This window comes from Narcine bancroftii, chromosome 13 (assembly GCF_036971445.1).
Source record: "Narcine bancroftii isolate sNarBan1 chromosome 13, sNarBan1.hap1, whole genome shotgun sequence".
NCBI lineage: Eukaryota > Metazoa > Chordata > Chondrichthyes > Torpediniformes > Narcinidae > Narcine > Narcine bancroftii.
The window spans coordinates 62,264,425-62,288,482 of NC_091481.1; the positions used below are offsets into that span (position 1 = coordinate 62,264,425).

General features: G+C 45.6%; 2 protein-coding genes across 8 annotated transcripts in view; both read left to right on the forward strand.

The window, feature by feature from the left end:
* The first annotated feature begins 7,122 nt into the window (after positions 1-7,122).
* LOC138749040 (endogenous retrovirus group 3 member 1 Env polyprotein-like) lies at positions 7,123-14,959 on the forward strand. Its single transcript, XM_069910071.1, has 2 exons — positions 7,123-7,801; positions 12,422-14,959. Exon 2 carries the CDS (start codon positions 12,733-12,735, stop codon positions 14,434-14,436), a length of 1,704 nt encoding a protein of 567 aa, XP_069766172.1. The 5' UTR covers positions 7,123-7,801; positions 12,422-12,732; the 3' UTR covers positions 14,437-14,959.
* Positions 14,960-15,480: 521 nt separating this feature from the next.
* pla2g6 (phospholipase A2, group VI (cytosolic, calcium-independent)) overlaps positions 15,481-24,058 on the forward strand; it is a 72,460-nt gene continuing 63,882 nt past the window's right edge. For 3 of the 7 annotated variants that reach the window (XM_069909432.1, XM_069909439.1, XM_069909438.1), the window contains exons 1-2: positions 15,524-15,569; positions 18,278-18,517. In XM_069909432.1, coding sequence (XP_069765533.1) covers positions 18,464-18,517 — 54 coding nt within the window. In that variant the 5' untranslated portion in view covers positions 15,524-15,569; positions 18,278-18,463. Of the gene's footprint in view, positions 15,570-15,764; positions 16,596-17,201; positions 18,518-20,821; positions 20,950-24,058 lie in introns of those variants that run through there. The other 4 variants (XM_069909434.1, XM_069909436.1, XM_069909433.1 and 1 more) reach the window with 4 other exon arrangements.

Here is a 24,058-nt window from a genome sequence, read left to right on the forward strand (position 1 = left end):
AAAACCAGGGTTCCAAGGATGTTGCCTGGATTCGAGGCTTTTCTCTTTGGAGCGGAGAAGGATGAGAGGTGACTTACTAGAGGTCTACAAGAAAGAGTGGACAGCCAGTGCCTGTTTTCAGGGGTGAGAGCAGAAAGACCAGAGGATGGTGAGGGGAGGGAAGTTTTGGGAAGATGTCAGGGATGTCTTTTTTTCCACAGAGAGTTCTGAGTGCCTGGAATACATTGCACTGGGTGGTGGTGGGGGCTGGTGCAATAAGGATTTTAAAAGACTGGTTTATTTTTTGAATAGGTTTGAGTAGGTTCATGGGGCAAAGAGCATGTACTATGCTTTAGTGCTGTGAGAAATAGAAGTACCTTCACAGATTTCGCTCGAGACAAAAATTGAGAACAAAGAACATTTATTGTACAACAATGCAAAGTTGGGTGCTTTCCCCTTACCCTGGGAATACACACACATATTGGGGCTCACCCAACTTTTATACAGTTCATTTCAGTGTAGAGGTACCCTTCCCCCCCCCACCCCCCCAACATTCTTCTGCCTCCTGGATTGGTTTGGCATTTGGTAATTCTGTCTGCCTACATGCAGTTTCTGTAAAAACTTGAAAGACCATGGGGTATCCTGTCTGGGTCCCATCATGTCATTGTCCTTATTCATGAATCTGCCTTTGTCCTTATTCACACATCTCAACCCCCAGGACTTACTAATTATATGCAGAACTTGCTAATTCTGTCTATCACTCTTTGGCTTGACTTCGCGGACGAAGATTTATGGAGGGGTAATGTCCACGTCAGCTGCAGGCTTGTTCGTGGCCGACAAGTCCGATGCGGGACAGGCAGACACGGCCGCAGCGGTTGCAAGGGAAAACTGGTGGGTTGGGGTTGGGTGCTGGGTTTTTCCTCCTTTGTCTTTTGTCAGTGAGGTGGGCTCTGCGGTCTTCTTCAAAGGAGGTTGCTGCCCGCCGAACTGTGAGGCGCCAAGATGCACGGTTTGAGGCGATATCAGCCCACTGGCGGTGGTCAATGTGGCAGGCACCAAGAGATTTCTTTAAGCAGTCCTTGTACCTCTTCTTTGGTGCACCTCTGTCACGGTGGCCAGTGGAGAGCTTGCCATATAACACGATCTTGGGAAGGCGATGTTCCTCCATTCTGGAGACGTGACCTACCCAACGCAGTTGGATCTTCAGCAGTGTGGATTCGATGCTGTCGGCCTCTGCCATCTTGAGTACTTCGATGTTAGGGATGAAGTCGCTCCAATGAATGTTGAGGATGGAGCGGAGACAACGCTGGTGGAAGCGTTCTAGGAGCCGTAGGTGATGCCAGTAGAGGACCCATGATTCAGAGCCGAACAGGAGTGTGGGTATGACAACGGCTCTGTATACGCTAATCTTTGTGAGGTTTTTCAGTTGGTTGTTTTTCCAGACTCTTTTGTGTAGTCTTCCAAAGGCGCTTTTTGCCTTGGCGAGTCTGTTGTCTATCTCGTTGTCGATCCTTGCATCCGATGAAATGGTGCAGCCGAGATAGGTAAACTGGTTGACCGTTTTGAATTTTGTGTGCCCGATGGAGATGTGGGGGTGCTGGTAGTCATGGTGGGGAGTTGGCTGATGGAGGACCTCCGTTTTCTTCAGGCTGACTTCCAGGCCAAACATTTTGGCAGCTTCCGCAAAACAGGACGTCAAGCGCTGAAGAGCTGGCTCTGAATGGGCGACTAAAGCAGCATCGTCTACAAAGAGTAGTTCACGGACAAGTTGCTCTTGTGTCTTGGTGTGAGCTTGCAGGCGCCTCAGATTGAAGAGACTGCCATCCGTGCGGTACCGGATGTAAACAGCATCTTCATTGTTGAGGACCCTTATTCTATTATACTTGCGTAACCCTTCCTCACACTCTTATTGGACATCCCTACTCAGCACTTACTTAACTTCCTCTAGTCTAGTCTAGTATTCCTTATTTCATTCATACTAGCTTTACTTCCTATATTCTACATTCTCTCACAGTGTTCTATGAATAGTAAAACCCCTATTATCCAGAATTCAAATAACCAGTAGCCTCAAGCAACTGACAAAACAAAATCGCGGAAAATAAATTACAAAAGTTTAAAATTGGCACCCCCCCCCCCCCCCCCCATAAAGCGGTTAGTTCGCCAATCCACACAGCACACATTCTCAAGCAACCGAAAAATTCATTTATCCGGCATCTACCAATCCCCATAGGGCCAGATGATGGGGAGTTTTATTGCAATGATCCTGATAAGCTTCAGCCCTTGAATGAATGCTGGACTAGCCCAGCCCCAGCCCCAGGTCACGTACACTCTTGTTGGAGGACTTCTAAGCTTCATTGCCATTGAAAGAGGATGGACAAGCTCTCCTGCATTGAAAAAGTTGAGCGGTGGGAGAAGCTTGAAGGCTTGTGTGAGGGTGCCTGGGACACAGTGCCATACCAAAGCTTTTGCGCAAACACTTAAACGGACAGGGAATAGTGGGACGTGGGCCAGATGGAGGCAGATGGGATTAGTTTAGATTGGCTTCATGTAAAAGCAAGATACGTTTTTCAGACATGCAGCGTGGTAACAGGCCCATTCCACCCAAATGACCTACACCCCCGGCGTGTTTTGAATGGTGGGAGGAAACCTCAGCACGAGAGAAAACCCACACAGACATGGGGAGAACATGCAAATTCCTTTCAGACAGTGCAGGATTCGAACCCGGATCGGTGGGTCGCGCCAATCACTACGCTGACCGCACAAACCTGTAGGATGCGCCAAGTAGCCTGTTCCTGCACAGTTTTATTTTCTGCCTCCGAAACAGTCTGAGAAATGCATTGTTAATTATTTACTCAGAAACTAAGCAGGATTTATTCAGCAGGAGACATGACTGGATTGTTGCTTTTACTTTCTATCAAAACAGATTGTTTATCAGGAATGAATTTCCTTTTCCTGAGCGAGCTGCTTGAATGTTCAGTAGTGGAAGGCTTTTCACCCAGAAAGTGTTTGGAATGTTGATCCCACTGCCTGAGTGGAAGGCGGAGGCAAGGTTGCCTTCACTTCACTGAAGTGGTATCTAGACAGTCACTTGAAATCCCAAATGAAACATTTTTAATTTTTCTACAAGTTTCGCATACCCGTCTGGCCCAGTGCCTGTGCCCCCCAAAATACCCCTACTCTCCCGGTCCACTTTGAAGGGCGGGAGGGAACTGGAGCCCCTGGAGAAAACCCACGCAGACATGGGGGAGGACGTACAAACTCCTTATAGACAGTGCCGGTTTCGAACTGGCACTGTAATAGTGTTGCGCTAACCGTGGCTCCCTAAATAAATGGCATTAGGATGGATAGATACTTGATGGTCATTAAGGCCTACTTCTGTGTGATATGGATCTGGCTCTGCTGCACAGGGGATAAGCAGTTGGAGCTCGCTGTTGTTCATACAGAATGCATTTATTGCTGAAAGGGGTGGAGTTGAAGGATTAAAAGGTTGTGGTGAAGCCTTTCTACCTTGTCCACCTAAAAATAAACCAACACACAGGAATCTAGTTCTTATTGTTGTCAAGAATGTTGTCACATTGCCAATGTTAGAAGAAACTGTTTAAGAAATCACACAGCATTCATACTACGGCCATGTTTAGCTAATAAAGATCATGCAGTGAAGTTATCAAATCATAGAACATTACTGTACACTAAAAGCCCTTCAGCCCACAATGTTGTGCTGACCTCTATAAGCCTGCTCAAAAAAACAAAACCTCATAGCCTTCTACTATTCTTTCATCATCTCAGAGTCCATTAAATGTACCGATTGTTCCAGCCTCCACCACCATCCCTGGCAAAGCATTCCCTTTCCCACATTGGGGGATATGGATTGTTTCAAGATCATTTTTGGCCCAGCCGATCTCTCATATGCTAATAAACCTGTCCTGGCATGTTTTAAATTAATACAAGTTTGATTGCATTCTATGAAGTAATGGATTGAATTAAACAGGATAGATGAGGTGATGTAAATTAGTGAGGTGCAAATGTGGTGTTTGTTAAACTGACTAACTAGTTAATAAAAACGGTTAGCGAAGAGATTATTTTGTGCACACACTCATTTCCTCTGTGCGCCGGTTGCAAAACGCACACTGCGTAGAGGGAACAGAGGTCCTGAGAATCCATTGTCACATGACACATCAAGCTCAGAGTCTGTGTTTATTGACCAGTGGATGAAGACTCTCTGGCATTATTTTGAAGAAGAATAGTGACTTCCTCCCAGTCTTTATCTTTCAACTAACATTGAGCCCCGGTCATAGAGTCACACAACATGGAAAATAGTCTATCCGTCCACTCTGCCCATCAAACACCCTCCTGTACTTACCCCATTTACAAGAACTTGGATCGTAGCCTTCTATGACCTTTCCAACTCATGCACTTGTCTAAATACTATTTAAATGTTCTGAATCCTGTTTATGTGGCAGTGATCAGAATGTCAATTATGAAACTAAATTGTCAAGCACTTTTCCCCCATGACAAAAGAACTGAAGGTGTCTTGGGGAGCCAGTATCTTCTTTCCCAGGGTGAGAGTAGCAGACACCAAAGGACATCTGTACAAAAGGAGGGCAGGAAAATTTAGGGAAGATGCTTTTTTTTACACAGGGAGTAGTGGGTGCTTGATGTGTCATGTGACAATGGATTCTCAGGACCTCTGTTCCCTCTAAGCAGTGTGCGTTTTGCAACCAGCGCACAGAGGAAATGAGTGTGTGCACAAAATAATCTCTTCGCTAACCGTTTTTATTAACTAGTTAGTCAGTTTAACAAACACCACATTTGAACCTCACTAATTTACATCACCTCATCTATCCTGTTTAATTCAATCCATTACTTCATAGAATGCAATCAAACTTGTATTAATTTAAAACATGCCAGGACAGGTTTATTAGCATATGAGAGATCGGCTGGGCCAAAAATGATCTTGAAACAATCCATATCATAACATAACATAACATAACAATTACAGCAGGAAACAGGCCATTAGGCCCTTCTAGTCCGCACCGAACCAAACACCCCTTTCTAGTCCCACCTCCCTGCACAATGCCCATAACCCTCCATCTTCTTCTCATCCATATACCTGTCCAACCTTTTCTTAAATAATACAATTGACTCCGCCACCACTATTTCTCCCGGAAGATGATTCCACACAGCTACCACTCTCTGAGTAAAGAAGTTCCCCCTCATGTTACCTCTAAACCTCTGCCCCTTAATTCTTAACTCATGTCCTCTTGTTTTAATCTTTCCTCCTCTTAACGGAAATAGTCTATCCACATCCATTCTGTCTATCCCTTTCATAATCTTAAATACTTCTATCAAATCCCCTCTCAACCTTCTACGCTCCAAAGAATAAAGACCCAATCTGTCCAATCTCTCCCCATACTCCAGATGCTTAAACCCAGGCAACATTCTGGTAAACCTTCTCTGCACTCTCTCCACTCTGTTTATATCCTTCCTATAATTAGGCGACCAGAACTGCACACAGAACTCCAAATTAGGCCGTACCAATGTCTTATACAATCTCAACATCACCTCCCAACTCCTATATTCCATGCAATGATTGATAAAGGCCAGCATACTAAAAGCCTTCTTCACCACCCTATTCACGTGAGTTTCTACCTTCAGGGAACGATGTACCGTTACTCCTAAATCTTTCTGCTCTTCTGTATTCCTCAATGCTCTCCCATTTACCACATATGTCCTATTCTGATTCTTCTTACCAAAATGAAGCACCTCACACTTATCAGCATTAAATTCCATCTGCCATTTTTCAGCCCACTTTTCTAAGCAGCCCAAATCCCTCTGCAATCCTTGAAAACCTTCTTCATTATCCACTATTCCACTTATCTTAGTATCGTCTGCATATTTACTAATCCAATTCACCACCCCATCATCTAGATCATTAATGTATATAACGAACAACAATGGGCCCAATACAGATCCTTGAGGCACACCACTGGTCACCACTGGACCCTGTCTATCCAGATGTTTATAAGTACTATCTCTAAGAATTTTCTCCATTAATTTACCTACCACAGACGTCAAACTTACAGGCCGATAGTTGCCAGGCTTCCTCCTTGAACCCTTTTTAAATAACGGAACCACATGCGCAATGCGCCAATCCTCCGGCACTATCCCCATATCTAATGACATTTGAAAAATTACCGCCAGAGCCTCTGCTATTTCCTCCTTCACTTCTCTCAATGTCCTGGGGAAGATCCCGTCTGGTCCCGGAGACTTATCCACCTTTATATTCTTCAAAAGCCTTAAAACTACACCTTTTGTAATCTCTATATTCCCCATATTTACCCAATTTGCTTTTTTTTATCCCACATCTCCCAATATCCTTCTCCTTAGTGAATACCGAAGAAAAGAAACTGTTCAATATCTCCCCCATTTCTCTAGGCTCCACACACAGTTTTCCACTCTGATTTTCTAAGGGACCAATTTTGTCTCTAGCTTTCCTCTTACCATTAACATATTTGTAGAACTCTTTTGGATTAGTTTTCACCCTGCTTGCCATAGTTTTCTCGTACCTTCTTTTAGCTTTCCTAATTCCTCTCTTAAGATTCCTCTTACATTCAATGTATCTTTCAAACATCTCCTTAACTCCATGCTTCTTATATCTAATGTACGCCTCCCTTTTTCTTCGAACCAAGTTTCCAATATTCCTTGAAAACCTCGGCTCTCTCAAACCTTTTGCCCCTCCTTTTAATCTAACAGGAACATAAAGCTTTTGCACTCTCAAAATCTGATCTTTAAAAGACTTCCATCTCTCTACTACATCCTGCCCATAAAACAAATTGTCCCAATGCACACCCTGCAAGTCCTTTCGCATCTCCTCAAATCTAGCTTTTCCCCAATCAAAAACCTCAATCCTTCCCCCAATGTGGGAAAGGGAGAGTGTGTCCAGGGTGGGATGGGACTTACTGAGGCAACTGGAGTTGATGCTCTGAACTGCGTTCACCACTTTCTATAGCTACTTCTGGTCTTGACAGTGGGAGCTTTGGATAAAATTCACTTCTCTAGTACAGCAGCCAATAGGACGAGAAGAGCAATCTGTCTGGTTGCTTCACTGTCGGGTCAATGCACAGGAGAAACTCCAGAGGGTTGTTATAGATAGAGAATTTAGGTTAAAATGGCTTAAGTTAAAATGTGATGATTAATCATAAAAAGGGAAGCCAGAACGGACAGGGAGCTTACTAGCAGCCAAGGACAAAAGGTTCAGCTGGATATGTTTTTTTAAACCTATCTTTTCATGGTCATAGTGAGAGACATGCAGGAGACAAAAGATTGATAAGAAGGGTGAGAAACAGAATTTAGTGTATGTAGAGTTCACAGCGTACGTAACGAACGTGATAATTAAAAATGCAGTTGTACTTAGAATGCTTTTGCAATACTAACCAATTAAAACAGTATTAATAAGAAGGGGAAGGGCAAACAACAAGGGTATAAAAATCAATGCACTGTATGTATCGGGGCTTAACTGGTGAGAAGCCAGTTGAGTCCAACTCTGCAGACTTGTAAATAAAGCTTGTCGTGTCATCAGTTTTAAAGAGACTCATGTGTGAGAAGTTTTATTTCTGACAATTGGGGGTTCGTCTGGGATCTACTCTCCAGCCGTGAGGGGAGGCGAGAAGAGGGACATCGGAGGTGGTGCACCCCGCTGAGTTCAGTGGCTCCTAGTCCCTTGCTCGTCGCTTCGGGCGGCTTGAGCGAGTGGTATCCGGACAAGGTGACACGACAAGACGGAGAGGAGAAGGGTGACGGTTCAATCCCCGAGAAGACACCGGTAAGTGACGACTTACGATTGTGCTGTGGGGATTGGGTAACAGGTGTAACGGGATTCACCTGTTTGGATAAAAAAAAAACTTACGTAATAGATCAGGTATAGAGCTTTTGTCGTGGCGTGAGGACCCTGTCGTGGGACTCTAGGATAGACCCCAGGGAAACCTCGGCGGTAACCGAAGGAGGGACAGCACCTCCGACGAAGTGCCGAGAAGAGAGGGGTCGACCCCAGGGAAACCTCAGTGGTAACCGAAGGAGGGACAGTACCTCCGACGAGGCGTCTGAGAAGAAGGGAGTAGGGTCCAGAACGAGAGGATCCTCAGCAACGATAAACGGATCTAGGTGGGAAAATGGGAGGATCAAAATCTAAGGGCTCGTCTAAAAATTCAGGACAATTCCTGGGAGTTCCCCTTGACAGCCCTTTGGGGAGAATGTTTGAAAATTGGGATAGTAAAAGATATCGAGACAAAAACAAGAAAAAGATGGTTCAATATTGTCTCCTTTGGTCGAAACAACCTATTAAAGGTTCCTCGGTCTGGTGGCCGAAATTTGGATCTGATGAGGATTGGGTTAGACAAGCATTAAACATATATGTAAATTCGAGACCAAAGGTGAATCAAGAAGAGTCAGCGTATGCATTTTGTTGGGTTCCCTGGCCAGGATCCTTAACAAAATGTTTTAAATTGAGGGTAGCGGGAGAAAAGAAGTGGGAACCTCTGGACAACCTTCCCCCTCCTTATATTCCCCTGGTGCCTTCTGCGCCCGAGGGAAGCTCGCTGCTGGAGGGGAAAGGTGATGAATCTGATTGCCCCGAAAGGGGCCGGGAAAAAAAGAATGAATTAAGGGAGTTGGACCCTAAACTTCCACCGGTAAACCGACCCTGGACAAGATCCCAGACTGGTCCAGGACCATCAAAGTATTCAGTAAGCCTAAATCCCCTGAGGGAAGTTCCTATGGGAGGACCGGGAGGGGGAACGGGATATGTGAATGTTCCCCTAACTAGTACAGAGGTGCGGGGATTTAAGAAAGAAATGAAAAAGTTATTGGAAGATCCTATAGAACTGGCCGAACAGCTCGACCAATTCCTGGGACCAAAAACATATACGTGGGAAGAGATGCAGGCAATAATGGGAACATTATTCTCACCCCAGGAGAGGCAGATGATTCGACGGGCTACCCTCCTCATGTGGGAATATGAACAACCTGGGGACCCCAGACCCCATGAACAAAAATATCCCTTAAATGAACCCAGGTGGGACAAACGAACACCCGAGGGATTGGCAAGTATGAGACAATATAGAGAGTGGACAATTAAAGGGATACGGGAGGCTGTGCCAAAGGGTCACAATTTCACCAAGGCATTTGGGAACCACCAGGGGAAAGACGAGTCCCCTACTGATTTCTTGGAGAGGGTGAGAAAGAATGTCCAACAGTATGCGGGCGTGGACCCTAGTACACCAATGGGTGAACAGCTTATTTGAATTGAATTTGTTTCCAAATCATGGCAGGACATTAGAAAGAAACTAGAAAAGGAGGAGGACTGGAGCGAAAAACCCCTAAGCGACCTGTTAAAAAAGGCGCAAAAAGTATATGTGCAGAGAGAAGAAGAAGATCAAAAGAGGGCGACAAAGGTTATGGTACAGACTATCCGACAGATGAATGCCGAATCCAGAGGGGAAAGAAAACAAAACCTTCCTCTAAACAATCCAAGATATCCAAGAGAGGGAAGACCCCGGAGGTTCGTTAAGTGCTATTACTGCAATGAGGAAGGACACTTTAAGAGGGAATGCCCCCGATACAAGAGGGAATTGCGTGCCCTCGAACTTATGGAAGAAGATTAGGGGGGTCAGGGGTTCCAAATATTGGGGACCAAGTATAAGAGGGAACCCCTGGTAAAACTAAAAATTGGTCCCAAGGGAGAAGAGGTGGTGTTTATGGTGGACACAGGAGCGGAACAAAGTAGTGTAATAACTGTGCCAATCGGGACTGAACCTGTAAAAAGTAATTTGAAAATTTCTGGGATAGAAGGGGCTCCCAGAATGGTATCAATAATTCCCCAAGTAACAGTGAAACTTGAAGAAAGAGAAGGGGTACAAGACCTCTTGTTGTTACCGTCGGCTGGATTTAACCTCCTAGGAAGGGACTTACAGGCTCTCCTAGGTTTGGGTGCTCTCCCTGTGGACGGAGAAGTGCGAGTCCACCTCTGTGCTCTAAAGGAAGAGGATGAACGGCAGATTGACGAGAGAGTCTGGTATAAGGAGGGAAATCGAGGAGGTCTGGACATCCCACCTTTACATGTCACATTAATACCAGGTCATCAGCCGGTAAGGAAACGTCAGTATCCTATTTCTTTGGAAGGGAGAAAAGGGCTACAGCCGGTAATTGAGACTCTAATACGAGACGGACTATTAGAAGAATGCATGTCACCTTATAACACCCCTATACTCCCAGTGAAAAAGTCAGATGGATCCTATCGCCTAGTTCAGGATCTAAGAAGTTTGAATGCTATTGTTCAGACCCGCCACCCAGTGGTGCCTAATCCCTATACTATTATGAGTCGGATTCCCCCAGACCATGAGTGGTTTAGTGTTATCGACTTGAAGGATGCCTTCTGGACGTGTCCATTAGAAGAGGAAAGTAGAGATATGTTTGCGTTTGAATGGGAAAATCCATGGACAGGTAGACGGAGACAGCTTCGGTGGACTGTATTGCCCCAAGGGTTCACTGAATCTCCGAACCTGTTTGGACAAATGCTAGAACAAATCCTGGCGGACTATCCACAATCTGATGATTCCCAACTAATGCAGTATGTGGACGATTTACTATTATCAGGACCCAAGGAACAAGAAATGAGGGGAGATACAATTAGACTCTTGAATTATCTGGGGAAAAAGGGTCTACGGGTGTCCAGGAACAAGTTACAGTTCGTTGAGAGAACTGTGGTATATCTGGGACACCAGATAAGTAAAGGACAGAAACGGATTACCCCTGAACGGATTGCGGGAATCACTAGAATGCAGTTACCCCGTAATAAGAAGGAAATAAGACAATTCCTGGGACTCTTAGGTTACTGTAGGTTATGGATAGAGGACTACTCAGCTTTGGTGAAGTTTATGTATGAAAAGCTGACAAATGAAAATGAATATCCATTGAAATGGACCCAGGAGGAGGAGGGATGGTTTGAGGACTTGAAGCATCGCCTGACACGAGCCCCGGTACTCACTCTGCCCTCTTTAAAACAGCCCTTCCAGCTATTTGTCACTCATAACCAAGGAACAGCTGTGGGAGTTTTAACACAGGAAAAAGGCGGTCAGCGACACCCAGTGGCTTTCCTTTCCAAAATGATGGACCCAGTGTCTCGCGGATGGCCGACGTGTATCCAGGGAGTAGCGGCTGCTGCTCTGTTGGTAGAGGAAGCACGTAAACTTACTTTTGGAGGAAAGATGACTGTGTACACCTCCCATCCTGTGAGTGTTTTATTAACACAAACTGCCCATCGATGGCTGACTGATTCTCGCATATTAAAGTATGAAACCATTTTAATGGTCGGAGAAGATCTACAGTTTGCAAAGATTAATAGCTGCAACCCAGCTCAGTTTTTATACGGCAGTGAAACAGAGAGAGAGGTGGAGCACGACTGTGTCGAGTTGACGGATCTTCAGACCAAGACCCGAGAAGACCTTTGCGATACTCCGCTGGGAGAAGGATATGAATTCTACATTGACGGCTCCGCCAGATGTGTTGACGGAATGAGAAGAAGTGGGTATGCTATAATAGAAGGAAATACTTGGAAAGTAGTAGAATCCACGAGACTACCCGGAAGCTGGTCAGCACAGTCCTGTGAACTATATGCCTTGCAGAGAGCCCTCAGAATACTGGCAGAGAAAACTGGAACGATTTACACTGATTCCAAATACGCATACGGGGTAGTGCATACCTTTGGTAAGATCTGGAAGGAGCGTGGTCTAATTACATCAAGAGGAAAGGAATTGGCACACGAACAGATGATTACTCTGACTTTAGAAGCCTTGACATTACCCCAGGAAATAGCAGTGGTCTACATACCAAGCCATCAGAGGGGAGATACCCCGACAGCAATTGGAAACAGACTGGCTGATGAAGAAGCCGAAAGGGCAGCCATGCAACAAGAAGTCCGTTTGCTGACCTTAATCCCAATAAGGCAAGGCATAAAGAAGGCTCCCATTTTCACTGCTAAGGAAGAAAAGGACATGGCTCAGATATGGTATAATGGATTCTATAGACTCAGACAGGGTTCCACATTTTTGTTCAAAAATCCAGCAATTGATTTGTAATGCATTACAGGTCTCTTGGAAATTGCATACCCCTTGGCATCCACAAAGCTCAGGGAGGGTTGAACGTATGAATGGAACCCTAAAAATGCAATTGACAAAATTAATGGTGGAAACTAAAATGCCTTGGATAAAGTGTCTGCCCCTGGCTTTATTGAGAATTCGTACTGCCCCACGAAAAGATGTAGGGTTGTCCCCTTATGAAATGATGTTTGGGCTTCCCTTCTGGAGAACAGTTGAGGGGTGTCCCACCTTGGGGGAAGGGGATATATTTGTTAGGAACTATTTACAGGCACTGTCACGCTCTCTTACAGATTTACGAAAGAGAGGACTATTGGCACAAACACCGCCTCTAGACTTTTCTTTACACAAAGTGGAACCAGGAGACTGGATTCTCATCAAGACCTGGAAAACTGAAAAACTCCAGCCCCAGTGGGAAGGTCCATACCAAGTTCTCTTAACTACAGAATCTGCAGCACGAACAAGAGAGAAGGGGTGGACACACGCATCCAGATTTAAGGGACCTGTAGAGGCGCCTCAGGACCCTGATACGAACTCAGATTGGACTTGTGTTCCTGGAGAAAAACCTCTTACCTTGCGATTTCGCAGAAAGACTTGATTCACAATGTTATTGTTATGTTCTTTGATTTTTCTTAGTTTGCCTATGTCTTTATCAGGTGTGAAATGTAAGAAATGCAGAGACACAGTGGTCCTGTTTCAGGACCGCACTTGGGGAAGAAAGGAGGGTAATTTTATTTCCCATACCTCAGTTCCTGAGAAATGCTGGGCAGAAAATACCACCCAACATCCATATACCCCTTGTGTGGAAAAAGAAGGAAATAATATGGGTCATTATATACAGATTCCTAATACCACTCCTTTCCCTCTTAACGGTTGGAAGGGTGACTCAGGCCCACCATGCCCTGATGGACTCTGGTTTTGCATACACCAGCGTACTGTTCCAATAAGAAATTCCACTCCACACTCAAAAGTGCCTGCCCCTTTAAGACAGCCGGACTTAGTTCGAGTCCATCCAAATAACCATGAAAGTTTCGGTCACGCAGTTGGGGGAGATAACCTTTTTGTTGATCTTGCAACTAGAATTGCAGGAACTTTTAATGTAACCAATTGTTGGGTCTGCGGGGGTCCACGGATGTCAGAGCAATGGCCTTGGTGGGGGAAGTCCCTCAATTCATTGACCATGATTTCCCGAATTTGGACAACTAACCGAACAAGATCAAGAGAAACTTGGTCTCTCTCTAACGTCCCCTCTGGTTTTTATTGTCTCTCACGAACCGGCAAATACCCAGTAGGAAAAAGTCCCTGCAAGGCTGTATGGATTCGCATTTCGCCTGGTAATTTCACTTGGTTTCCTAAACCCCTGACTTGGTTCTTATACACTGTTTTTAAAACTAATTGCCTACCCCTGTCTAATAGCAGTATTCAGCTTTGGAATTGTACCAGTTCCACCATCACAGGACCATACCAATCAAACCCCATTCTTAAAAGAGTTTGGGAACGGGGATATGGAGTATCCCCAGATGGATTATTCTGGGTATGTGGTAATAAAGCTTATACTCGTCTCCCCTTACAGTGGAGTGGAACTTGTTTCCTAGGAATAATCCGCCCAGAATTTTTCCTCCTACCCCACGATCACGGTCATAAATTAGGAGTGAAGATTTTTGATACATTACACCGTCAGCCCCGCTCTAGCACGGTACATTTGGGAAAATGGGGAGATGATTGGCCTCCAGAACGCATAATTCAATATTATGGTCCCGCTACATGGGCTCAAGATGGATCCTGGGGTTATCGTACTCCTATTTATATGTTAAATCGCATTATTCGCTTGCAAGCAGTCCTTGAAATTGTTACAAATCAAACAGCTCTAGCCCTGCAATTACTTGCATCCCAGCAAGGTCAAATGCGCTCTGCTATATATCAGAACCGTCTGGCCCTAGACTATCTCCTAGCCACAGAAGGAGGTGTATGTGGAAAGCTTAATTTGACTAACTGCTGCTTACAGATTGATGATAATGGCCAAGCCATTCGAAAAATCGCTGATAATATTCGTACTTTGTCCCATGTACCGGTTCAAACCTGGCATCCTTTTGCAAAATTAAATTGGATGGACAAATGGTTTGGAGGAACCTGGTGGCGTACCTTATTGTGGGTCATCGGAGGTATTTTATTCCTCCTACTTGTTTTGCCCTGTATTATTCCCTGTCTACGCAGCCTGGTGATTTCCATGGTCCAACAGTCTATGCAACCAGGGGAACTGGGAGACCCCGTTAGAATTTTACTTCAGCACGAAATTAATTTATCATGAGACGTTTCTCTTCCCCGAGTTAAAATCCCCATTCATATATATATAATACACACATTTTAAAGAGAGAAAGGGGTGGATTGTTATAGATAGAGAATTTAGGTTAAAATGGCTTAAGTTAAAATGTGATGATTAATCATAAAAAGGGAAGCCAGAACGGACAGGGAGCTTACTAGCAGCCAAGGACAAAAAGTTCAGCTGGATATGTTTTTTTAAACATATCTTTTCATGGTCATAGTGAGAGACATGCAGGAGGCAAAAGATTGATAAGAAGGGTGAGAAACAGAATTTAGTGTATATAGAGTTCGCAGCGTACGTAACGAACGTGATAATTAAAAATGCAGTTGTACTTAGAATGCTTTTGCAATACTAACCAAGTAAAACAGTATTAATAAGAAGGGGAAGGGCAAACAACAAGGGTATAAAAATCAGTGCACTGTATGTATCGGGGCTTAACTGGTGAGAAGCCAGTTGAGTCCAACTCTGCAGACTTGTAAATAAAGCTTGTCGTGTCATCAGTTTTAAAGAGACTCATGTGTGAGAAGTTTTATTTCTGACATGCAACATATCACGGGCACCAGACTTCACTCCATCGAGGACATCTACAAGAGTCGGTGTCTTAAGAAAGCAGTCTCTATCCTCAAGGAGCCCCCAGCCCCCAGGCCGCGCCCTCTTCACTCTGCTCCCATCGGGGAAAAGGTCCAGGAGCCTGAAGACGTGCACTCAGCGGCACAAGGACAGCTTCTTCCCCTCCGCCATCAGATTCCTGGCTTACTTTGACTTTTTCCTGCACTATTTTTTATTTATTTTGCAAGGTGGTTTATATAAATGTTTGCACTGTAATTCTGCCTTAAAATCACGAATTTTGTGGCCTGTTCATGACAAAGTATTCTGATTCTAACAAGTTATCATCAAAATAGCATTCAACCAGCATCACTCTGCCTGCATCAAAGATGGCGCCCCCTGTGTCCCATAGCAGCATGACGATGAATTTCTGCCCTGTGCGCCTGGTAGTCACGTGGGTCGATCCCACCCTTCAATACAACGATTGGGTAGTCCGCGCCTGCTCTGAAGCTGATTGGTTGAGAGTTCTATCTGTCAGGGAGAAGCAGGAGCTTGGGAGAGGCTGACTGACGGTAAATGGGGTTCAGGGTGAATGCGATGTGATGGGGTGTCGCGAGCGGTGGCGGCGTTGCCATGGTAGTGGGGCCCTGCCCGAGGAACTCGGGCCCCGGCTGTGTCCTTGGCCCCGGGATCTGGGGCGCGGTCTGCGGGGGAAGGGGGGCCCAGGGGAGAGAGTGGGGGGGCCTGGGGGCTCACCCAATTGGCCTGGCCCAGCATACCGGCTGCTTCTGCCCAAGGAGTCCACTCGGCCCATCGAGCAGATACTAGCCCACGACAATCCCATCTCACCCTTGCCTGTTCTCAGCTCCCTCCATCCGCTTGATTCTCCCCACACTAGCTCCCTCTTGAACAGAGGAGGCAGCGTCCCTCCCTTCCGCCAACTCCACCTGCTCTTCCTGGGCTAATTTGGAATAATATTAACGGATTTCTCCCACCCCGGCCGCAAATCCCCCTTTTACCTGTCCAGAAGAACAGTCCCGAGCATGGAATCGTGCATCTCTAGATTCAAGGGCCCTTTTGGGGACTGGGAGGATGGATCGTGATAGAATCTGGAGTGGACTTGATGGGCCGATTGGCCTATTTCTGCTCCTATATCTTTTGCTCGTGCGAGATCGTAATGGCCTCACACTGGTAAAATGATGTTGTCTTTTCTTTGCACGGATTATTTCTCCCCGTAACCCTGCGATGTGATTTACTGTCTCAAAGGGCACCCCACACACAGCGCAGCCAATAAAGGTGGGGCTGCGGGAGCACTGGAGACAAATCTGTGGTGCCCCACGGTGACTCTGGGTGCGACTCTCTTCGGCTTCTCTTTCTCTGACTGTAAGAGGCGCTTCAGGCAATTTCGGCTGATGGCGAATCTGTCCGCCTTACGACAGATGAAAATGGATTCAGTGCAATATTACACTGTCTTTATTGCATGACAATAAATTGAGTCTTGAATCTGGTTGCTGGAGGAGGACAGAACTGAAGGAAATTAGGGGAATGCTAATCAAGAGGGGAAAGCCATGGATGGATACGAAGGGTAGGAATGCAAGGTGAGATGTGGACATCAGGAATCTACAAAGGGGTATGTTACCTGTCGAGTGATTTCATGTGGACAGATGCCCATTTTGTCTCAGAGGGGGAGGTTACTGAGCTTTGAGAAGCAGATTGCCATACCAAATGATTTGCAAAAGGCTGGAATGCAAGTACAGTGAGTGGTTAGGAAAGTGAAGAGAACCAAATACTACGCTCTGGTCTCTGGAATTGAAGGATTAAGGAACCAGCAAGCTTCAAGTATGGCAAAAAAAAATCGAGGAAAAATAGTCGTTAAAATAAATGCAAGTTTAAAAATGTAAACTAAAATGTTCTCTGAAATAACACACAAACCTTTAATGAAGACGTGAGTCAATATTCAGCCAGCGGAGTGCCTTGGTTGGGCTTTACTCATTTGAATAAAGTTGTGTGAAACATCGATGTCGTCGCCCAGGATGAAGAACTGGTTGGCGTTGCTCGCCGTTGGGGCAACTCTCTTAAAGCGTCTCCTTATCCCTGCTTAGAGTTGTCCCGGTCAGAGGCTTTATCTGTAAACTTGGTGGAGTGGGGGGGGGGAAATTAATTATCTATAATGTTATTGTTCATCTTTCGGGTGGCTCCGTGGAGGGGGAGGAACCTCCAGATGCAGCGATGGTTAAATGCTTTCAAAGAAGCATGTGGCTGAAAATAAAGTAAAATGCTTTAAGGTTTATATATTCGTGCAAGGGAAATTTGTACAGTGTAGTATTTTTGTCTTTTAAACTGTTTATTCTTAATGCAAGTTAGACATTATCCTCATCGCCCAATGTCTATAGGTGCCGGGTACCAGGGGTTTTTACTGAATGAGGTACTGTGTACACGTTTGGTCTCCTGACTTGCCCAAGGTTGTCGGTGTGTTGGAAGCAGTTCAGAGCTGGTTCACTGGACCAATATCTGAAATGGCTGAGTTTCCTAATATGGAAGGTTGAATGAGCTCATGTTATATCTGCTGGAGTTCAGAGGACTTGATAGAAAAACATTAGGTGCTTGAAGGGTCTTGAGAGTGTGGGCATGGAAAGAATGTTCCCTCTTGTGGAAGAATCTAGAACTAGGAGTGACAATTAAAAAAAAACAAGTCAGCAGATTCTTTATTTAGTTTTGAGACAAAGGTAATGATTGAGATAAAGGATAAGCTCAGGAATGCAAGGTTATCAGCGATGGATGAGGAAATAAGAGCACAAGAAATTGGAGCAGGAGTCGTCCATCTGGCCTTTGAACCCTGATTTGCCATTCAATAAGATCATGTCTGATTTAACCAATTTATTAAGTTCCACTTCACCACCTGTTCCCCATAATGTTTAATTCAGCTATTCAAAAAAAATCTACGTCTTAAATGTATATATTTTTTTAAAATGGTGGAGCTGCAGTAGCTGGTTTCACCAGCATCATGGCCACTAGTATGGACCTGTGGAGAGCAGGGAGCGGAGACACAGCGCTCCTCCACAGGGTCCAACCGCCCAGATCAACTCCTGATGGCACCATACGGGCTTTAATCAGCCTGCTCAAGGAGCCAATGGTGGTCTGTTTTAAAGTCGTGCCATCGTGGGGGGGGGGTCTGGACCTATGATCGGCAGCAGCCTTGAGACATTACAAACTCTGGGGAAGCAGAGCACCAGAGAATGTGGAGAATATTTTCCCACCCCTCCCCCCCTACTGTTTGCAGAGGAGCCGACCCAAGGGATGGTGGACCAGTGAGGGGCTCTGCGGCTGAAGAACACACAGGTGGCGGGCTATTGGCGAGGAACCCACGCAGTCTGCTGGCGACTGTGGTGAGAGGACTCGCGCCAGGCAATGGACTGCTGGGGATGGGCTCGAGACTGGCTGAAGGCTACCAGGCATTGGAGGCTGGATGCGAGAGGGTGCCAAGGGCACTGAAGGTTTCCTGATCATGTCAGAAGTACAGGTTTGGAGCTCGGGTTGCTAATGGTTTGGACGGGAGGCTACAGGAGCGCTGGAGGTGAATCCACGGATACCTGATAATTGGCGGTATTCTCTTGCTTCTCCTTCTCTGACTGTAAGGAGCAAATTCTGCCACGTGGCAGACTAAAGTCAATTTTGTCTAATATTACACCAGTTTTATTATATGACAATACAAGAATCTTGAATATTTTATAAGCAGCCTCATTGGACTGAGAATTCCACAGATAAAGGATAAGCAGCCGAGTTTACGGCCTAATCAGTAATGATCCTACTAAATAGCAGTGGACTGAGTGGGCTTTTTTCTGCTCCTAATTTGCATTGTTTTTAAATGGAGAAAACTAAAAATAAAAGAATAAAATAACAGGTAAAAAATATGCAAGTTTAAAATTGTAGAAGTAAATATTCTCTGAAGTAACACATCAACCTTGGGTGAAGATTCAGCCAATGGAGGGGAGGGCCTTGGTCGGGCTTTGCTTGTAGCAGCTGTTTGAATAAAGTTGTGTGAAACAGCAATGGTGTCGCCCGGGATGAAGCTGCTTAAAGTGCCTCCTTATCCCTGCTTAGTAAGAGTTGGCATGATCAGAGGCTTTACCTGTAAACTTGGTGGGGGGGGGGGGTTAATTATCTATAATGTTATTGTAAATCTTTCGGGCGGCTCCGTGGAGGGGGAGGAACCTGCAGATGCAGCGACAGTTAAATGTTTTCAAACAATGTGACTGAAAATAAAATTGAATGCTTTAAGGTTTATATATTCATGTTAGTGAAGTTTGACCACCGCCAGTGGTCCACCGCCAGTTTGACCACCGCCAGTGGGCTAATATCGCCTCAAACCGTGCATCTTGGCGCCTCACAGTTTGGCGGGCAGCAACCTCCTTTGAAGAAGACCGCAGAGCCCACCTCACTGACAAAAGGCAAAGGAGGAAAAACCCAACACCCAACCCCAACCAACCAATTTTCCCCTGCAGCCGCTGCAACCGTGTCTGCCTGTCCCGCATCGGACTTGTCAGCCACAAACGAGCCTGCAGCTGACGTGGACTTTTACCCCCTCCATAAATCTTCGTCCGCGAAGCCAAGCCAAAGAAAAAAGAAAGTGAAGTTTGGAAACAGTGAGTGCGGCAGAGTATTTTTGTCTTTTAAATTGTTTATTCTTAATGCAGTGGTATTAATTTGTTAGACATTGTAAACAAGGATTTTACTGTACTTTGAAAATAAAACCCAAATATAAGATTAATGTACTATACTGAAACATAATTATAAAATCCTCCAAACGATATTGCTTCATACATCATAATCGACTTCTCCAGTTTCAGCAAAACCACTCCCTGTTCTTCCCTGTCCTCCTGTCTCCTTTCCTCCAGCTCGCCACCCTTTTTCCTCTCCATTTACAGAGCTTTTTCTCCCTTCCCCCTATTTTCTCTTGTGCCCTCCCTCTCTTATCCACCTATTACCTCATGAGAGTGGGCCTGTGTTCCTCCAGCTGCCCATCGTCCACCACCATTTCCTTCAGGTGCCTGTTTACATCTTGCTCATACCTTGATGAAGAGCTCAAGCTTGACATGTTGGTGATGTATCTTTATCTTTGCAATATAAAGTCAACCAGTTTACCTATCTCGGCTGCACCATTTCATCAGATGCAAGGATCGACAATGAGATAGACAACAGACTCGCCAAGGCAAATAGCGCCTTTGGAAGACTACACAAAAGAGTCTGGAAAAACAACCAACTGAAAAACCTCACAAAGATAAGCGTATACAGAGCCGTTGTCATACCCACACTCCTGTTCGGCTCTGAATCATGGGTCCTCTACTGGCATCACCTACGGCTCCTAGAACGCTTCCACCAGCGTTGTCTCCGCTCCATCCTCAACATTCATTGGAGCGACTTCATCCCTAACATCGAAGTACTCAAGATGGCAGAGGCCGACAGCATCGAATCCACACTGCTGAAGATCCAACTGCGTTGGGTAGGTCACGTCTCCAGAATGGAGGAACATCGCCTTCCCAAGATCGTGTTATATGGCAAGCTCTCCACTGGCCACCGTGACAGAGGTGCACCAAAGAAGAGGTACAAGGACTGCTTAAAGAAATCTCTTGGTGCCTGCCACATTGACCACCGCCAGTGGGCTGATATCGCCTCAAACCGTGCATCTTGGCGCCTCACAGTTCGGCGGGCAGCAACCTCCTTTGAAGAAGACCGCAGAGCCCACCTCACTGACAAAAGACAAAGGAGGAAAAACCCAGCACCCAACCCCAACCCACCAGTTTTCCCTTGCAACCGCTGCGGCCGTGTCTGCCTGTCCCGCATCGGACTTGTCAGCCACAAACGAGCCTGCAGCTGACGTGGACTTTTACCCCCTCCATAAATCTTCGTCCGCGAAGCCAAGCCAAAGAAAAAAGAAAGTGAAGTTTGGAAACAGTGAGTGCGGCAGAGTATTTTTGTCTTTTAAATTGTTTATTCTTAATGCAGTGGTATTAATTTGTTAGACATTGTAAACAAGGATTTTACTGTACTTTGAAAATAAAACCCAAATATAAGATTAATGTACTATACTGAAACATAATTATAAAATCCTCCAAACGATATTGCTTCATACATCATAATCGACTTCTCCAGTTTCAGCAAAACCACTCCCTGTTCTTCCCTGTCCTCCTGTCTCCTTTCCTCCAGCTCGCCACCCTTTTTCCTCTCCATTTACAGAGCTTTTTCTCCCTTCCCCCTATTTTCTCTTGTGCCCTCCCTCTCTTATCCACCTATTACCTCATGAGAGTGGGCCTGTGTTCCTCCAGCTGCCCATCGTCCACCACCATTTCCTTCAGGTGCCTGTTTACATCTTGCTCATACCTTGATGAAGAGCTCAAGCTTGACATGTTGGTGATGTATCTTTATCTTTGCAATATAAAGTCAACCAGTTTACCTATCTCGGCTGCACCATTTCATCAGATGCAAGGATCGACAATGAGATAGACAACAGACTCGCCAAGGCAAATAGCGCCTTTGGAAGACTACACAAAAGAGTCTGGAAAAACAACCAACTGAAAAACCTCACAAAGATAAGCGTATACAGAGCCGTTGTCATACCCACACTCCTGTTCGGCTCCGAATCATGGGTCCTCTACCGGCACCACCTACGGCTCCTAGAACGCTTCCACCAGCGTTGTCTCCGCTCCATCCTCAACATCCATTGGAGCGCTCACACCCCTAACGTCGAGGTACTCGAGATGGCAGAGGTCGACAGCATCGAGTCCACGCTGCTGAAGATCCAGCTGCGCTGGATGGGTCACGTCTCCAGAATGGAGGACCATCGCCTTCCCAAGATCGTATTATATGGCGAGCTCTCCACTGGCCACTGTGACAGAGGTGCACCAAAGAAAAGGTACAAGGACTGCCTAAAGAAATCTCTTGGTGCCTGCCACATTGACCACCGCCAGTGGGCTGATAACGCCTCAAACCGTGCATCTTGGCGCCTCACAGTTTGGCGGGCAGCAGCCTCCTTTGAAGAAGACCGCAGAGCCCACCTCACTGACAAAAGGCAAAGGAGGAAAAACCCAACACCCAACCCCAACCAACCAATTTTCCCTTGCAACCGCTGCAATCGTGTCTGCCTGTCCCGCATCGGACTGGTCAGCCACAAACGAGCCTGCAGCTGACGTGGACTTTTTACCCCCTCCATAAATCTTCGTCCGCGAAGCCAAGCCAAAGAAAGATAAAGTAGGTGGTTTGACCTGCTGAGTTTCTCCATCATTTTTATTTTTTTGAAAACAGCCAGCAGCAATATCAAATAATTTGTATCAATGTTTAAACAACCACAAACAACAAGGGAAGGCTTTTTAAGCATTAAAATAATGTTTAATTCTCAGCAAAAAATTTCAGGACACCGCCGATCACCGAGAAAAACTCAACATGGCCGCCGATTTACAGAATTACCTGTAACAAGGACAATTTCATGTTGAGTGAATTTTTCTTTTCAGTTTGGCTCCGAAAAATTTTGGATAAATGAGGACTTTGGATAAATCAGAGCTGTACTCTATTTTATTACTTGAATTTAATTTATTAAAATTAAAACTAATCATGCAGTTTGGAAATGAATTTGAGTAAATTGCATTGTGTTGGTTGGGTTCGTGTGGGTCCCACAAGTTCACACACACACACACACACACACACACACACACACACACACACACACACGCAAAAGGTGCTACTAACGAGCCACAAGGAGTCCAAAGAGGCAGAACATAGGGGCACATGGTCCTTTATAGTTCTGTAGGCAGTATGGGGGGGGGGGGGGGGCAATCACTTGGGGCAGTCTGTGCCCCGTTGGCTGCTGTGGCTAAGTGCAAGGACTCAGCGGGGTCAGCCTAGGTGATTCACCTGGGCCAATTGGATGAAGGTCAGGGCTGAGTCTGGCCGGGCTGCCTGGACTGAAACACCTGGTGATTTAGGTGAGCCAATCGCAAGGGTCACCTTGATGGCTTGGGGTGATTCTTTGACCTTGATTGGCAGGCAGTGTGTGCTCCGAACAGGAGCACAATGGCACCACCAGGTGGTGGACGCTGTCTCTCTGTTACACACTGATGTAAAATTCATATACCTCTTGCAAATCTTTTTAATATTGTATTTGTGTGACTTGTATTGCAAGCTTATGTTTCATTTAGTGTGAGTATCAATTTAAGGGCTAGTACAGGCTGCAACCATTCACAACTGGAGAGACTGGGTGGCAACGAAAAGGACAGACTGGACCCAAATTCACCACTTTGGCCAGGAGAAGGAACATTTGTTGCTTTTCCAGAGACTCAGGTGGTGAGAGAGTCATGTGGGCGGGACACTGGAAGGAACAATATTCATTATTGACCATCTCATGGAACACGGAGGTGGAGTGACTCTGTGTGAAATGACAAATCGGCTGATTCTCTCTGTCAGGGGAATTATTGAACCTCACTGTGACCAAAGGAAAGGCCTCTTTGATTGATCTATATTGGGGTTTTGGACGCATTGTGAAAGCCACTCGCCTTGTTTCCCTACGCAAGGGAAAGGGGAATTGTGTCAGCTGCTTGTACCAAAGGATCTTTTCTCTGGAAGAAACTCAACATAATTTGTCATTTCTCTTTCAGCCGTCCGGTCACTCGGTCTTTCGTGATTAATTCTGTGCAGCAGTTTAAAAGCCCGCTTTTCGGCAAGGGATTTCTAAGACTAAACTTTGGAATGACTTTGCAGAATTATGCCTAAGCTGTAATGGTTTGGGTATCCCCCACGCACACACACACACACACACACACACACACATTTTTTTTAATGTTCCCGCCAATTGACCTCGTGCCAAAACCTTTTTTTTAGCCTTCTTTTTGAGCTGTTGACAATCGGTAAATTTCTCAGTTTCTTGAGATCTCCTCAGGTGAATTTGTCTCTCTCGGTGACTCCAGGGGGACTCTCTTTTGCTTCTCTCTCTCTGACTGTAAGAGGCACTTAGGCGATTCCTGCCGGTGGCGAATCAGTTGACTTCATCTCTTTCTTCTCTTGATGCCAAAGG

Excerpts from the sequence above, each read along its gene's own strand:
- LOC138749040 (XM_069910071.1), top strand. The coding sequence starts at position 12,733 with ATGTTATTGTTATGTTCTTTGATTTTTCTTAGTTTGCCTATGTCTTTA.